At 44.3% G+C, this 15,571-nt stretch overlaps 1 protein-coding gene across 3 annotated transcripts in view; it reads right to left on the bottom strand.

Moving 5' to 3' along the window:
- Positions 1-3,843: 3,843 nt before the first annotated feature.
- SLC35D2 (solute carrier family 35 member D2) overlaps positions 3,844-15,571 on the bottom strand; it is a 70,936-nt gene continuing 59,208 nt past the window's right edge. For 2 of the 3 annotated variants that reach the window (XM_024252753.3, XM_024252752.3), the window contains 3 exons: positions 14,445-14,523; positions 12,378-12,460; positions 11,091-11,722 (listed from right to left, as the gene is read on the bottom strand). In XM_024252753.3, coding sequence (XP_024108521.1) covers positions 11,666-11,722; positions 12,378-12,460; positions 14,445-14,523 — 219 coding nt within the window. In that variant the 3' untranslated portion in view covers positions 11,091-11,665. Of the gene's footprint in view, positions 5,304-11,090; positions 11,723-12,377; positions 12,461-14,444; positions 14,524-15,571 lie in introns of those variants that run through there. The other variant, XR_002916295.3, reaches the window with a different exon arrangement.

A 15,571-nucleotide genomic window follows, 5' to 3' on the forward strand; every position in this document is an offset into this window, starting at 1 on the left:
GAAACCCCCTGGAGGAGAGCACTAAGGGATTGGTTCCTACTTTTGGATCTCACAGAATGGGTACTCGGTAAATAGTAGTTGTCATTAACAGTATTGCTATTGCAGATGTGATCACATTTAACAAAACCTGGAGGAGCAAGCATTTCTATAATTGTGAGTGGCTAGCAATGGCAGAAAGGGTGTGCAGTCTCAGCCCATCAATAAAAAGGGTCCTTCTACCAGCTGATCAAGAACACCCTGGGAGTCTAGAATATTGGGTAAATACTCGCTTCTTGTTCCCATCCAACTACCTTTCAAGGCCTGGTTGGCCTCCGTGCAGCTCACCATTGCTAGCTGTCCCTATCCTACGAAGTCCCCGTTCGTAAACATCCTACACAGAAACCCAACTCTATCTTGCTAATATGCAGGCTCTCTCATGCCAGGGGTGAGCATGTGGAAGGACAAAGAAGAAGACAGCAGGGAACCACACCCTGTCAAATAAACTCTCATGAATGTTCCAAGTTTAGTTTACTTAAGAAGAGAGAACTTCGCCTTCATTTACATTTTACGTTAAGAGAAATTCATGGAAGAAAAACAACATCCTGAAGCCCTTTGATTGTATGGTCTATTCATTCATTCAACAAGGATCTTTCTGTACGCACCGTGTACCAGGCCTTGTTCTACTCAATTTAGAGTTTTTAGAGCCAGCTTTATGGGCATAAACTCCACTTCAGGAATCACAGTGTCTTTCTGTCCCAGAATCAGTGAAAAGCCAAATAGCAACAAGCTTTTTTAGCAAGTGCTTACTAATGTTTCTTTCTATTCTTTTTCAGGGTAATTTATTCTTACCTATATTGAAAATGTTTATTAAACTAAAGCTCACCACACAAAGTAAGCTACATAGTTTACTCGAGAAAGATAACCAGGGGAAAAGAAAGAGGTTTTGGAGCTGCCAGAGCTGTGTTATCCAAATCACTAACCACTGGCCATATGTGGTTATTTAAAGTTTAATTTGATTTCATTTAATTTAAAATTCAGCTCTTCAGTTGCACTAGCCATTCCAGGAGGTCAATAACCACATGTATTGAACAGCACAGATTTAAACACATCCCTCAGTGCAGAAAGTTTTACCGAACAGTGCCGATCAGACCTTTGTGAGCCATTTTGCTTCCAAATGCATACAGTTACCAGAGCTTATAAACCTCATCACTAAAACTAAAATATATAAGAGGAATATTTATGTTTAGAACAAGGTTTCTAGAACTTTATTGATATCACTGGGTTAATAACAGGGTTTTCTCAGATCCTGGGGTAGAGGGAGGAGATGAATATGACTGTGTTCCTTATGTAACTCTTTGTCTACTCTTCTATATGAGGGCATGCCAGATACAGCAGTATTCCTAAGTGTATTAGTCTGTTCTCATGCTGCTAATAAAGACATACCCAAGACTGGGTAATTTATAAAGGAAAGAAGTTTAATTGACTCACAGTTCCACATGGCTGGGGAGGCCTCACAATCGTGGCAGAAGGCAAAGGAGGAGCAAAGTCACATCTTACATGGCGGCAGGCAAGAGAGCGCGTGCAGGGGGATCTCTGCTTTATAAAACCATCACATCTTGTGAGACTTATTCACTATCATGAGAACAGCACGAGAAAGACCTACCCCCATGATTCAATTACTTCCCACCAGGTCCCTCCCATGACACGTGCGAATTATAGGAGCTATAATTCAAGATGAGATTTGGGTGGGGACACAGCCAAACCATATCACTAAATATGCATAATGAAGTCAGTTAGACTTAATGTCATGCCAATAAAACACTCTATTCTTTTTCATGGACTTTCTTTTCAGTACTTTGAATGTTATTCCACTGCCTTCTGGACTCCACTGCTTCTGATGAGAAGTCAGCTGTTAGGCCGGGCACTGTGGCTTAACGCCTGTAATCCTACCACTTTGGGAGGCCGAGGCAGGTGGATCACGAGGTCAGGAGATCGAGACTATCCTGGCTAACACAGTGAAACCCCGTCTCTACTAAAAATACAAAAAATTAGCCGGGCATGGTGGCGGGCGCCTGTAGTCCCAGCTACTTGGGAGGCTGAGGCAGGAGAATGGCGTGAACCTGGGAGGCGGAGGTTGCAGTGAGCAGAGATTGCACCACTGCACTCCAGCCTGGGTGACAGAGCGAGACTTGTCTCAAAAAAAAAAAAAGAAGAAGAAGAAGTCTGCTGTTAATCTTATTGGGGTTCCTTTGTGAGTGATGAGTAGTTTCTCTCTTGCTGTTCCCAAGATTTTCCTTGTGTATTTGGCTTTTAGTATTTTTACATCAATGTCTGGATGTGGATCTCTTTGCATTTGTCTGTGGAGTTTGTTGAGTTTCTTGGATGTGTGAATTCATGTTTCTCAACAGATTTAGGAAGTTTTTACCCATTATTCAATTTTTTTAACTCTTTTCTCATTTTCTTCTCCTTCTGCCCCTCCAATTATGCAAATGTTGATTGCTTTCTTTTCATTTTTCTTCATTCTATTTTCTCCGATCTTTAAATTGAATAATCTCTATTGATCGCTCTTCAAATTTACAGATTCTTTCTTCTGTAGGTTCAAATTTACTGTTAAGCCCCCGAATAAATGCTTGATTTTGGTTTTTACTTTTCGACTCCAGAATATCTATTTGGTTCTTTTTTAATACTTTCACTTTTTGATTTCCCTGTTTGATGAAACATTGTCTTCATACCTTCCTTCACTTATTTAATCATGTGTACTTTGGTTCTTTGAACTTATTTATAATGAAGTCTTTATCTGTTAAATATACCTGGTCCCTCTTATACGCTGTTTCTGTTGTCTGCTTTTATGGGTCACACTTTCATGTTTCTCTGAATGTCTTATACTTTTTTGCTGAATCTGGACATTTTAGGTAATATATTGCAGGAACTCTGGATACTGATTCCCCTCCCTTCTCCCTGGAGCTTGGTTTTGTTGTTTTGTTTATTTTGTGACTTGGCTACACACTAGAATATTTTAGTAAAGTCCATTTTCCCCTTGGTGTCACTCCTTGGAGGCTGAGGCTTGATTGCACACTGTCTCCCTGCAGTGACACTGGGTTTAACGGGGTTCTCTTTGCCTCTTTCCCTGATTTATATTTTAAGCTGTCTGCTTGACTTGGTATTACCCAGGTCCATCAGGCCCCAATTACCAGTTGATTGCTCTATTGTTTTTGATAGTGCCCTGGGGCATAAATTGCCCAGCAGTCTGATCCAATTAAATTCTGGCAGGGGTAGTTATTGAGGCCAGTCTTTGAGGTCTGTTCTGACTCCACGAGAGCTCTTCTTTGCTGTCTCTTTCCTGGTTCTCCCTGGTGAACCAGTTGGTCTATGATTTAGCTTGTTGTTCTTAATTAAGAGAGGCGTCATCTTCAAGAGTCTCTTAGACATGCATTTTCCCCACATTCTGCTTCAAATAAGGTCAGTTCCTTTAAGGAGTGCCCTGGAGCTCTTTTTCTCAAGGACTTTGTGTTAATTTGGACAACTGCAATGTTTAAGGGCACACAGCCCCCATGGGACTACCCTCACTTCTGATACTAGCTGCAAGTTTGAGGAGTTCTCAAAAACAGCCTCAGTTTTGATCATTTGGTAGGACTCATAGACCTCACAGAAAGCTGTTATACTTGTGGTTACAGTTTATTATGAGGAAAGAATACAGATTAAAATAAGCCAAGAAAAGCATTGGATTGGACAGTGTGTGGGGAAGTGCCAAATGTAGAGCTTCCATTGTCTTCTCTCACAGAATCAAGACACATCATTACCTTTCCAGCAACAATGTGTGACAATATGCACGGAGTATTGCCAACCCAGGAAACTCAATCAAGCCTCAGTGTTCAGAGTTTTTATTAGGGCTCCATTACATAAACTTCACTGATTGCCCACATGGCTGATGTCTGTCTCCAAACTCCCCAGGTATCACCCAAAGCCTTCACCCTAAACCACACTGTTGGTCTTTCTGGTGTAGCCAGCCCCCATCTGAAATCACATTGTTAGACTATCTAATGTAACCCAAGGTCCTCAGACAAACACACTCCTCTTTGGCATGATATTCCAAGAAGCTTGGGGCAAAGACCAGACATCTTTTTGGGCAAGATTAAATTCTTTACTGCACAGGCTGTGTCTTCCCTGGGCAGCCTCTCTGAGCCACTCCTCTGGGTGCTGGACAGGATAGTGGCCTCTGGTCTTGTCAGATCATCTCCCCCCCATGTGGAACAGCCTTCCAAGTGAGCTGGGGCAAGGGTAATGGGGACCGCAGTATTTGTGGCCTGCTGTACTTGAGGTAGAGCCTGCATCTAATGGATAGGGGCTTGGTAGAGAGGGCCCTAGCCCCTCAACTGCACTCACCAGGAATTGAGCATCTCTGGCTGGGCATGGTAGTTCACACCTGTAATCCCAGCACTTTGGGAGGCCAAGGCAGGAGGATCACTTGAGGCCAGCCTAGGCAACATAGAAAGATCCCATCTCTACTAAAAATACAAAAATTAGCCAGGTGTAATGGTGTGTCCCTGTGGTCTCAGCTACTTAGGAGGCTGAGGAGGGCAGATCACTTGAGCCTGGGAGGCAGTGGTTGCAGTGAGCTGAGATAATGCCACTGTACTCCTGCCTGGGCAACAGAGCCAGACCCTGTCTTTTAAAAAAAATGATGTTTAACAATAAAGATACAAGCATGTGTATGTTCACTGCAGCACTATTCACAATAGCAAAAACACGGAATCAACCCAAATGCCCATCTATGATAGACTGGATAAAGAAAACATGGTGCATACACACCACGGAATACTATGCAGCCATCAAAAGGAACGAGATCATGTCCATTGCAGGGACATGGATGGAGCTAGAAGCCATTATCCTCAGCAAACTAACACAGGAACAGAAAACCAAACACAGAATGTTTTCACTTATAAGTGGGAGCTGAACAATGAGAATACATGGACACAGGGAGGGGAGAAACACACACTGGGGCCTGTCAGGGGGGTGGGGGGAGGGGGAGCATCAGGATAAATAGCTAATGCATGTGGAGCTTAATACCTAGGTGATAGGTTGATAGGTGCAGCAAACCACCAGGGCACACATTTACCTATGTAACAAACCTGCACATCCTGCACATGTATCCCAGAACTTAAAATTATAAATTAAAATTTTAAAAAATAGCATCTTCAACTTAGATGGGATGAGAAATTCAGGTGGTCTTCTCCTCCCAGTTGGATCCAGTTCCCCAGGAACCAAGAAGAGAATGACCCCTTTTTGGCTATGCACACCTGAGGCACAGCTTCCACCAAGTCGAGCTGGTAGAAGGAAAAGAGAGGGGTGGTAGAAGGAAGAGCTGGTAGAAGGAAAAGAAATGCCACAGCTGCCTATCATTCTTACCAAGTGTTAGTAGGTTTACCTGAATCAATGTTTCCTCATTTGCCCTTATAATGTCTGGAGACTAATTACTTGTCTTTTTATAGTTTTTGCCAGCTTTGCTTGTTTCACAGAAGGAGTCCACAGGACTCCTCATGCTGCCATCTGACCTTTTCATAGACTTTTTTTTTAAAGACAGGGTCTTACTTTGTCACCCAGGCTGAAGTGCAGTGGTGCAATCATGGCTCACTGCAGCCTCAACCTCCCAAGGTCAAGTTATCCTCCCACCTCAGCCTCCTAAGTAGGTAGGACTACAGGCATGCGCCACGAGGCCTGGCTAATGTTTGTACTTTATGGTAGAGATGGGGGTCTCACTATGTTGCCCAGGCTGGTCTCAAACTCCTGGGTTCAAGCAATCCATCCGCCTGCCTTGGCCTTCCAAAATGCTAGGATTACAGATATGAGCTACTGCTCCTGGCCTTCACAGACTTTTTTTTTTTGTTTTATTTGAGACAGAGTCTCGCTCTGTTGCCCAGGCTGGAGTGCAATGGCACAATCTCAGCTCACTGCAAGCTCCGCCTTGCAGGTTCACCCCATTCTCCTGCCTCAGCCTCCCGAGTAGCTGGGACTACAGGTGCCTGCCACCACGCCCAGCTAATTTTTTGTATTTTTAGTAGAGACAGGGTTTCACCATGTTAGCCAGGATGGTCTCCAACTCCTGACCTTGTGATCCACTCGCCTCGGCCTCCCAAAGTGCTGGGATTACAGGTGTGAGCCACTGCACCTGGCTAGATCCTTATTTTTCTTTTATGCCATGGACCACAATGGCAGTCTAGTCACAGCCTCCTTCTTTGAATATATTTTTAAATGCACAAAATTAAACACATAGAATTATAAAGGAAACCAATTACCAAAAACCAGATATACACTATTTTTAATGTGATGTACTAAAAATATGCCTCTTTATGAACATATTAAATAACAAGAACTAATGGAGAGTCTAACAACTAGTAAATGACAAGTAGGGTATAAATGGTTTTTCTGTGAAACCCATAATGCAATATGAAAATATCTTTAATTCTATTGGTAACAAAGTTACAGGTACAGCTAATACTACTGTGGTTTCTCCTACATTCAAATGGAAAGAAATGCTAAATGTTGGTTAGAGGTTAGGGAAAATCCGGATGTATTCTTTCCCCAGCTGTGTGCACCAGCTCACTAAATCTTGTCCATGAACTCCAGGTTAAGAATCCCTACTACTTAAAGGATGGTCCAGGCCGGGCACGGTGGCTCACAACTGTAATCTCAGCACTTTGGGAGGCTGAGGCAGGTGGATCATTTGAGGTCAGGAGTTCAAGACCAGCCTGGCCAACATGGTGAAACCCCATCTCTACTAAAAATACAAAAATTAGCTAGGCATGGTGGCACGCGCCTGTAATCCCAGCTACTCAGGAGGCTGAGGCAGGAGAATCCCTTGAACCCGGGAGGCAGAGATCATGCCACTGCACTCCAGCCTGGGCGACAGAGCAAGACTCCATCTCAAAAAAAAAGTGGGGGGAAGATGGTCTGGACCAACAGCCTGGGGTGGCTGGTGTTTTTCAAATCCCCTAGGATAAATGCAAGTTCTGATTCAGTGAATGTACCCTGACACTCTGCATTTCTAAGAGGCCCCAAGTTACCAATGCCACTTCTGGTGAAGGGACCACAAATTGCAGACAAAAGCCTCTGGGCTTATCCTGGTGACGACTTTAACCTGGAGGTGCCTTTTTTGTGTGTGTGCCTGAGGGCACAAAAAAATATATATTTAACTCTTCTCTAAACTAGGTCCTATTATTTAATCAACCTCAGCTGTGAAAAAACTCCAATGCTTGAGATATACTTAATATATATAAAGTATTAAAACAGGCCAGGTGTGGTGGCTCACGCCTGTAATCCCAGTACTTTAGGAGGCCGAGGCGGGTGGATCATGAGATCAGGAGATCGAGACCATCCTGGCTAACACGGTGAAACCCCGTCTCTACTAAAAATACAAAAAATTAGCCGGGCGTAGTGGCAGGCACCTGTAGTCCCAGCTACTGGGGAGGCTGAGGCAGGAGAATGGTGTGAAACCGGGAGGCGGAGCTTGCAGTGAGCCGAGATCCCACCACTGCATTCCAGCCTGGGAGACAGAGCAAGACTCCCTCTCAAAAAAAAAAAAAGTATTAAAACAGCAGGAAATAGTCCAAGTTAACAAATAGTGTAACTGTTATTTGTAGTACCATGGCAAGAAGTGTGCAAAATATCAAGGTAAGTAAACTAATGTTTGTGTCCCGTCCACTAGTGGTTTTAACAATGTTTTTACCAGGAAAAATTATATCTGGAGACCCGGGTCACTGGACCTACATTTTTTCTTCAGCCTCGATGGGGTTTGCAGAGCCTTTCCATATCACTTCTCCACCTCCAGCACCCCCAACTAGCCTTAGTTCAAAAGCCTGATTGGAGCTTCCTTCAACCTCCCTCCTCCCTTAAACCCAAGTTCTTTAGCTGTACAGCAAACATTTCAACTTTCAACCCAGCGCCTAGGGCGGCTGGGCTGCTCTTAGGGTGCCCTCTGCTGGCCACACATGGAAGCAGATGTAAAAATCTTAAAACACATCTTTAAGAATTCCAAGAATAAAAATTAAAGATTAAAAAAAAATTGGAAGAAGAAATTAGTTTTTGTTTGTTTTGCTTAGCATCTTTGGTCTCTGGGATTCAAAAAGTATGTTGATGCAACAGGAGGTAGTTAACAAAAGTTTGGATGGCCGGGTACAGTTGCTCAAGCCTGTAATTCCAGCACTTTGGGAGGCCGAGGAGGGTGGATCACCTGAGGCCAGGAGTTCGAGACCAACCTGGCCAACTGATGAAACCCAGTCGCTACTAAAAATACAAAAAAAAAAAAAATTAGCCAGGCGTGGTGGCATATGCCTATGATCCCAGCTACTCGGGAGGTTGAGACACGAGAATCACTTGAACCTGGGAGTTCGAGATTGTAGTGAGCCGAGATCATGCCACTGCACTCCAGCCTGGGAGACAGAGCAAGACCTTGTCTCAAAAAAAAAAGGTCTGGGAGCTCCAAGTTTACACTCCAGAAGGCTTTTAATTATTTTATCTTACTCTTTGTGCTTGTAGACACAGAATCTTGCCATGTTGCCATGCCCAGCCCTCCAGAAGCCTCTTAAAAGCACATTGAAGGCTGGGCACAGTGGCTCACACCTGTAATTCCTACACTTTAGGAGGCCAAGGTGGGAGGATCACTTGAGCTTGGGAGTTCGAGATCAGCCTGGGCGACAGGGCAAGAGTCCGTCTCTGCAAAAACTATTTAAAATTAGGCAGGCTAATTTTTTAGTAGTGGTCCCAGCTCCTCGGGAGGCTGAGGTGGGAGGATCGCTTAAGCCTGGAAGGTGGAGACTGCAGTGAGCCGAGATCATGCAACTGCACTTCAGCCTGGGAGACAGAGTAAGACTCTGTCTCAAAAATAATAATAATAAAATAAATTAAATATAAAAGCATATTGAAACAGTAAAGAATTCCTACAACTCAACAATAATAAAACAAACAACTTGATTAAGAAATGGGCAATGGACTTGAATAGACATTTATTTAAGAAGATAAACAAATGGCCAACAAGTACATGAAAAAATGCTCAACACCACTAATCGATTAATAGGGAAATACAAATCAAAACCAAAACACAGCCAGGCAGGTAAGCCTGTAGTCTCAGCTACTTCAGAGGCTGAGGCAGGAGGATCAGTTGTGCCCAGGAGTTGCAGACCATCCTGGGCAACATAGTGAGATCCCGTCTCTAAAAACAAAATAAAAATAAATTATTTTTTAAAACATCCATTATGATAGCTACTAGTAAAAATAGAAAATAACAAATGTTATTGAGGTTGTGGAGAAATTGGAACCCTTGATGGCGGGAATGTAAAATGGTGCAGCTACTATAGAAAACAGCATAGCAGGTCCTCAAAAAATTAAAAACAGAAAGACCATAGGATCCAGCTATTCCACTTCTAGGCATATATCTAAAAAAATTGAAAGCAGAGTCTTGAAGACATATTTGAACACCCATATTAATAGCAGCATTGTTCATAATAGCCAGATGGTGGAAGCAAGCCGAGTGTCCATCAGCAGATGACTGGATAAACAGAATGCGGCAAATCCACACCACACATTCAGACATAAGGAAGGACACTCTGCATGCTACAACATGGACGAACCTCAGTGATATGATGCTAAGTGAATAAACCTGTCACAAAAACACAAATACTACATGATTCTACTTATATAAGGTATCTTGAATAGTCAAACTCACAAAAGAGAGTAGAATGGGGGTTACCAGGGGCCGGAGGGATGGGGAAATGGGGAGTTCTTGTTTCATGGGTACAGAGTTTCGGTTCTGCAAGATGAAAAAGTTCTGGAGGTAGGTTGCACAATCAGTATGCTTACTCCTACTGGACTGGATACACTTAAAAATGGTTAGGATGGTAAATTCTGTTGTGTATTTTACCACAATTTAAAAAAAAAGTTTTTTTTTGAGACAGGGTCTCACCCTGTCACTGAGGCTGGAGTGCAGTGGCATGACCACAGCTCACTGCAGCCTCAACCTCCCAGGCTCAAGCAATCCTCCCACCTCAGCCTCCCCAGTAGCTGGGATCAGAGGTGTGCGCCACCATGCCTGGCTAATTTTTTTTGTAGAGATGATGTTTCGCCATGTTACCCAGGCTGGCCTCAAATTCCTAGGCTCAAGCGATTTTCCCACCTCAGCCTCCCAAAGTGTTGGGATTACAGGCATGAGCCACTGCACCCAGCCACATAAAAATCTACACAATGATTCCTTCCTGTGCTGGCCTGCTCCAGATCTGGCTCAGCTTCTCGAAACTCAGAAAGTTGCAGCTTGCAAGGATTTAGACATCTAGTTGAATTTTACAGATTAAAATACTAGAGGCCACGACGGGCAAAGTAACTTGGGAAAGGTCTCCCGAGTTTAATGGTAGAGACAAGATTAGTTAGTCTATGGCTCTATCCCGCACTCCAGTTCCAGTGGGGACACCCGTTTCCACACAGGGAGGGAAAAGGCACCCTATCCATTCGGGCTTCCTTCCCATACACCAGGGGTTGGCGGTAGGTGAGCATGTGAGGAAATGCACCTATGGTAAAAGCTCCTGAACAAACCTGGAGGGAGATGAGAAGAAACAAACAGGTGAGCGCTTAAATGCTAACAGGATTGGCCAGGCTCGGTGGCTCACGCCTGTGATCCCAGCACTTTAGGAGGCCAAGGTGGGCAGATCACCTGAGGTCAGGAGTTCAAGACTAGCCTGGCCAACATGACGGCCAAACCTCGTCTCTACTAAAAATAAAAAAATTAGCAGGGCGTGGTGGCAGATGCCTGTAATCCCAGCTACTCGGGAGGCTGAAGCAAGAGAATCACTTGAACCCGGGTGGCAGAGGCTGCAGTGAGCCGAGATTGCACCACTGCACTCCAGCCTGGGGGATAGAGTGAGACTCTGTCTCAAAAAAAAAAAAAAAAAAATAGCTAACAGGATAAAGCCTGAGTATTTTTTTTTTTCCCATTGAGTTACTTTGTAGCTTTCCCCAACCTCGAGTCATAAAGGAGTTTGGAATTGTCCCTTCAAGGTGACACATTGTTACATTGTGAATGACGGACACTGTTTTCTGCTTCCAATAATATCACGATGAGGCATACATAGAAATGATTTTTTATTTACTTTGATGATTAGGAAAAGATACCAACATAGCTTTCATCAAAGCTAACAAATAACTTTACTGGCAGTTAACTAATTTTATTAGAATAAAGACATGTCTGTTTAAACTGAAACAGCTGGCCCTTTGCTTTGGCTGGGACCTTGGGAATCACGGCCAAGGTGCTGATCAGAAAAGACTCACCATTACATCAACCTCCTCCCCAGCACACAGCACAGAGATGCCACGAAGGCCCCGTAGGTCCCTAGAAGAGCAGCTGGGGCTCCACCTACTGAGTACCAGTGGCTTATTTTGAAAAGATTTGCTTTCTACCAGTAAGGTGTGGCCCAAGTACATTTCTTGAGACTGCCATTGGCTCATCCTGCATATGAGGTAGTTCTCTTTGCATTTTGCAGATGCTCTCACTTGCCCAGGGGGTGGATGTCACGAATCTGAAACCTCTGGCTTCACATTCCTACTGGGAATGCCCCCCCAGACCGCAGTCACAAGTCAGTCTCCAATCCTGCTGCAGACTCTTTAGCTCTTCAAATCCAAACAGATATTTTCTTCATCCACAGGTTTAGGTTTTAACTGGCTGCTCAGTGTTAAAAAGGAATATCTCAAGCCCCCTGCCATGCTGAAAGGAGAAAAAAAAAGTGAAAATAAATGACTGGGAATTTCACAGGGGCTCCAGCAGCAGTTGCTGGCGTTTTCATCAATACACCTGCTTCATGCGGAGGGAATTATTCCAATATCTGTGTTTCTCCTCAAGTTTGTGGATTGCTTAATGAGAATTTCCCCTCTTATTTACAAGCCTTTAGAGGCAGAAAAAGAGTCATCAAATCTAATGCAGAACCTCAGAGAGAAAATAAGCACTTGGTTTCTACTGAATAAACTACATACCCTTAGCCTTAAATAGTATCCCACTGCTGAGACCCCAAATGCCTTTCAAAGCTGGCTTAGTCCACGCCCCCTGCATGCCGAGCCTAGTGGGCACAAAGGTTAACACCCTCCACTAGGAGGAGGGCAGAGAACGCAGGGGCCTGCTGTGAGGAAGACAGGTGAGTTAAATTCCGATCCCAGCCCCGCAAACTGTCATCACACGTGTCCCCATGGATCTGCATGAAGATGAACCCAGTGATGAAGTAAAATTATCTTAGAAATTAGAATGTCAAAACACCTCCTGGCTTAACATGAAAGACTTCTCCAGGCTCTTTTGCTTATTACATATTAATCAAAGTGTTTAAGGTTCTTGTCTTCCCAAAGCGAGTCCATTAAAAATTCCCACTCACCAAATATTTAACCCTACAAAGTTTAACAAAGAGAAAATGTAGTCTCCACCGATTAATATCCCAATGTAGGCAACGGATACATTCTGCAGAAAAAGAGAGAGGATTCGTCATTTTAAAAGTAAAATGTTTAGGGGAAAATATAAATAGTAAAACCTGAAACTAGACATTTTAGTTACTTTGCATAGAGACTTGTACATAGGGATATTCACAGGCGGCTGAACAAAATAAAAACCATTACAGGCCAGGAATGATGGCTCACGCCCGTAATTCCAATAGTTTAGGAGGCCAAAGTCAAAGGATCACTTGAGCCCAGGAGTTTAAGACCAGCCTGGGCAACATAGTGAGATCCCATCTCTACAAAAAAATTTTTTAAAACTAGCTGGGCATGGTGGCACATGCCTGTAATCCCAGCTACTCCACAGGGACTGAAGTGGGAGGACTGCTTGAGCCCAGGAAGTCAAGGCTGCAGTGAGCTATATGCCACTGTACTCCAGCCTGGGCAACAGAGCAAGACCCTGCCTCAGAAAAATAAATAAATAAGCCATTACATATGGGGCTTACTAAATAAATGCAGTAAATTATGGTATGATAACAACAGAAAATTGCATTATTCTCTCTCTTGATCCAGTTGGCATATAGGCAAAAGAGGAAGAGTGGGGCTGTCATCAGCTTGCCAGATTCCTCTTTACTATCATTGGGTAGTGAGGTTTTCTGTTTTTTGTTATTTTTTTTTTGAGACAGAGTCTCCCTCTGTTGCCCAGGCTGGAGTGCAGTGGCACAATCGCGGCTCACTGCAACCTTTGCCTCCCAGGTTCAACAGATTCTCCGGCCCAGCCTCCCAAGTAGCTGGGACTACAGGGCACTCACCACCACGCCTGGCTCATTTTTGTATTTTTAGTAGAGATGGGGTTTCGCCATACTGGCCACGCTGGTCTCTAATTCCTGACCTCAGGTGATCCGCCTGCCTCGGCCTCTCAAAGTGCTGGGATTACAGGCATAAGCCACTGTGCCTGGTTTTTCTTTTTTTTTTTTTTTTTCAACCTTGGGCTCCCACACTACACTGCAATCTGTGGACACACCAGGGCCAAGTAGTGAGCAGAGTGGAGACAGTCAACAAATTCCAGGCCGTGCTCTGCCCAGTGCATTCTAGGAGACCTCTGGGCACCCAGGGGACAGGTAAGCTCTTGAAGCAGGCAGTGTTTTCACACACTCTAGGACTTCATGTGAATAGAAAAATGAAGCAATTATGGAATAGAATCCAGAACACCTCTCCCCCTATTCATTCATGTGCATGTGTGTGTATTCAGATGCATCCACACAAGCAAACACCCACACACCAAACCACCAGCTCATGATCTCATCACACAGCATACACCTCCACAAGGGCTCCACTTCTCAGTGGGCAGGTTCTCCCAGAAAACCAAATTATGGATCACAAGGTATCTTGCTAATCATTGATACCTGGATTGGTTTTATTCTTTTTAGCTTTTTACTTCATTTTCCCAGACCCACCCCCTCCGAGCCACCCCCAACTTAAAAGTTATAATTAATCTCTCCTTTATAAATTAGCAATCTGTCCCTCTATTCTATGCAATAGATTAGAAGAATTAAGATGGGGCCGGGCTCGGTGGCTCACGCCTATAATCTCAGCACTTTGGGAGGCCGAGGTGGGTGGATCATGAGGTCAGGAGTTCAAGACCAGCCTGGCCAACATGGTGAAACCTGGTCTCTACCAAAAATATAAAAAATTAGCCAGGTGTGGTGGCAGGCGCCTATAATCCCAGCTACTCGGGAGGCTGAGGCAGGGGAACCGCTTGAACCAGGGAGGTGGAGGTTGCAGTGAGCCAAGATCGTGCCACTGAACTCCAGCCTGGACAACAGAACAAGACTCTGTCTCAAAAAAAAAAGAAGAAGTAAGATGGGATCACACAGGCCCAGCTGAAAAAGTCACAGCCCTCGTTCTTACACCACCACCAACAACAACAAAATCAAACCCGGCCTCCAATGGAAAATTTGGATTTCCATTCCTTGACTCAGTTGTTCCCTTCCAAGTTTCCATCCACTCACCTTGATGGCTCCAACCACTGCTGTCGTCAGGGCTGAATTGTAATAGCTGCACAGAACCGTGGAGTACATCAGCAGAAACCTGTGACAAGGAAGCAGACACTGGAGTGTGCGCCTCACTACGCTGGGTAATAACAAATAGGTTAAGGCCAGCGGTGACCCCCACACAAGCACTTTAAGCAAAGAAAAAAGAAACACATATCATAAAGGTTTTGTAACCCACACCTTAAGATATGTTGCCATTGGTCTTATGACAGGAAAATGGTCCAGCTGTGAATTAGCTAAACCTTCTACTTAAGGTATCCTTCTCATTTTCTCTGTACATTTCCGATGAATGTTTCCACAACATGGGGGTAAGGAGAACAAGGTTTAAAGACCTGAAATCTCTCATTTATCAGCATGTTAAATGAAGTTAAGAATTGGAATTTTTAATCCTCTGTGCCTCAGAATCACCTGCTGCACTTTTTTTTTTTTTTTTTTTTTGGCAGGGACGGAGTCTTGCTCTGTCACCCAGGCTGGAGTGCAGTGGGGCAATCTCAGCTCACTGCAACCTCTACCTCCTAGGTTCCAGAAATTCTCCTGCCTCAGCCTTCCAAGTAGCTGGGACTACAGGCTCAAGCCGCCATGCCCAGCTACTTTTTTTTGTATTTTAGTAGAGATGGGGTTTCACCATGTTGCCCAGGCTGGTCTTGAACTCCTGAGCTCAGGCAATCCGCCCGCCTTGGCCTCCCAAAGTGCTAGGATTACAAGCGTGAGCCACCGTGCCAGGCCCGCCTGCTGCACTTCCAACACACAACGAACGATGCCTGGCAGAGGTTCTGCTTCACATGGTTTGAGGTGAGGCCCTGACCGTGCACGATATGAATGATCCTCAGGTGATTCTGACCTGCAGCCAGAGCAGAGGACCTCTGGTGTCGGAAGAGAAAATCAGCTGAGCGATTGCTGCCTTCGGACAGAGGAGATTGAAATAGATTCCACTTGTGGATAATGCTCCTGTAACTGTTACCAAAGTTAACTCAGGCACTTAACATGACCGTAGGTATTGATACTTACTTGCCAATAAAATGACTACAGCCTTGTGAACGAGTACCAGACAAGAAAACACATACACAGGTAAAGAATGACAAATC

The sequence above is a fragment of the Pongo abelii genome, chromosome 13 (assembly GCF_028885655.2).
Source record: "Pongo abelii isolate AG06213 chromosome 13, NHGRI_mPonAbe1-v2.0_pri, whole genome shotgun sequence".
Taxonomy (NCBI): Eukaryota; Metazoa; Chordata; class Mammalia; order Primates; family Hominidae; genus Pongo; species Pongo abelii.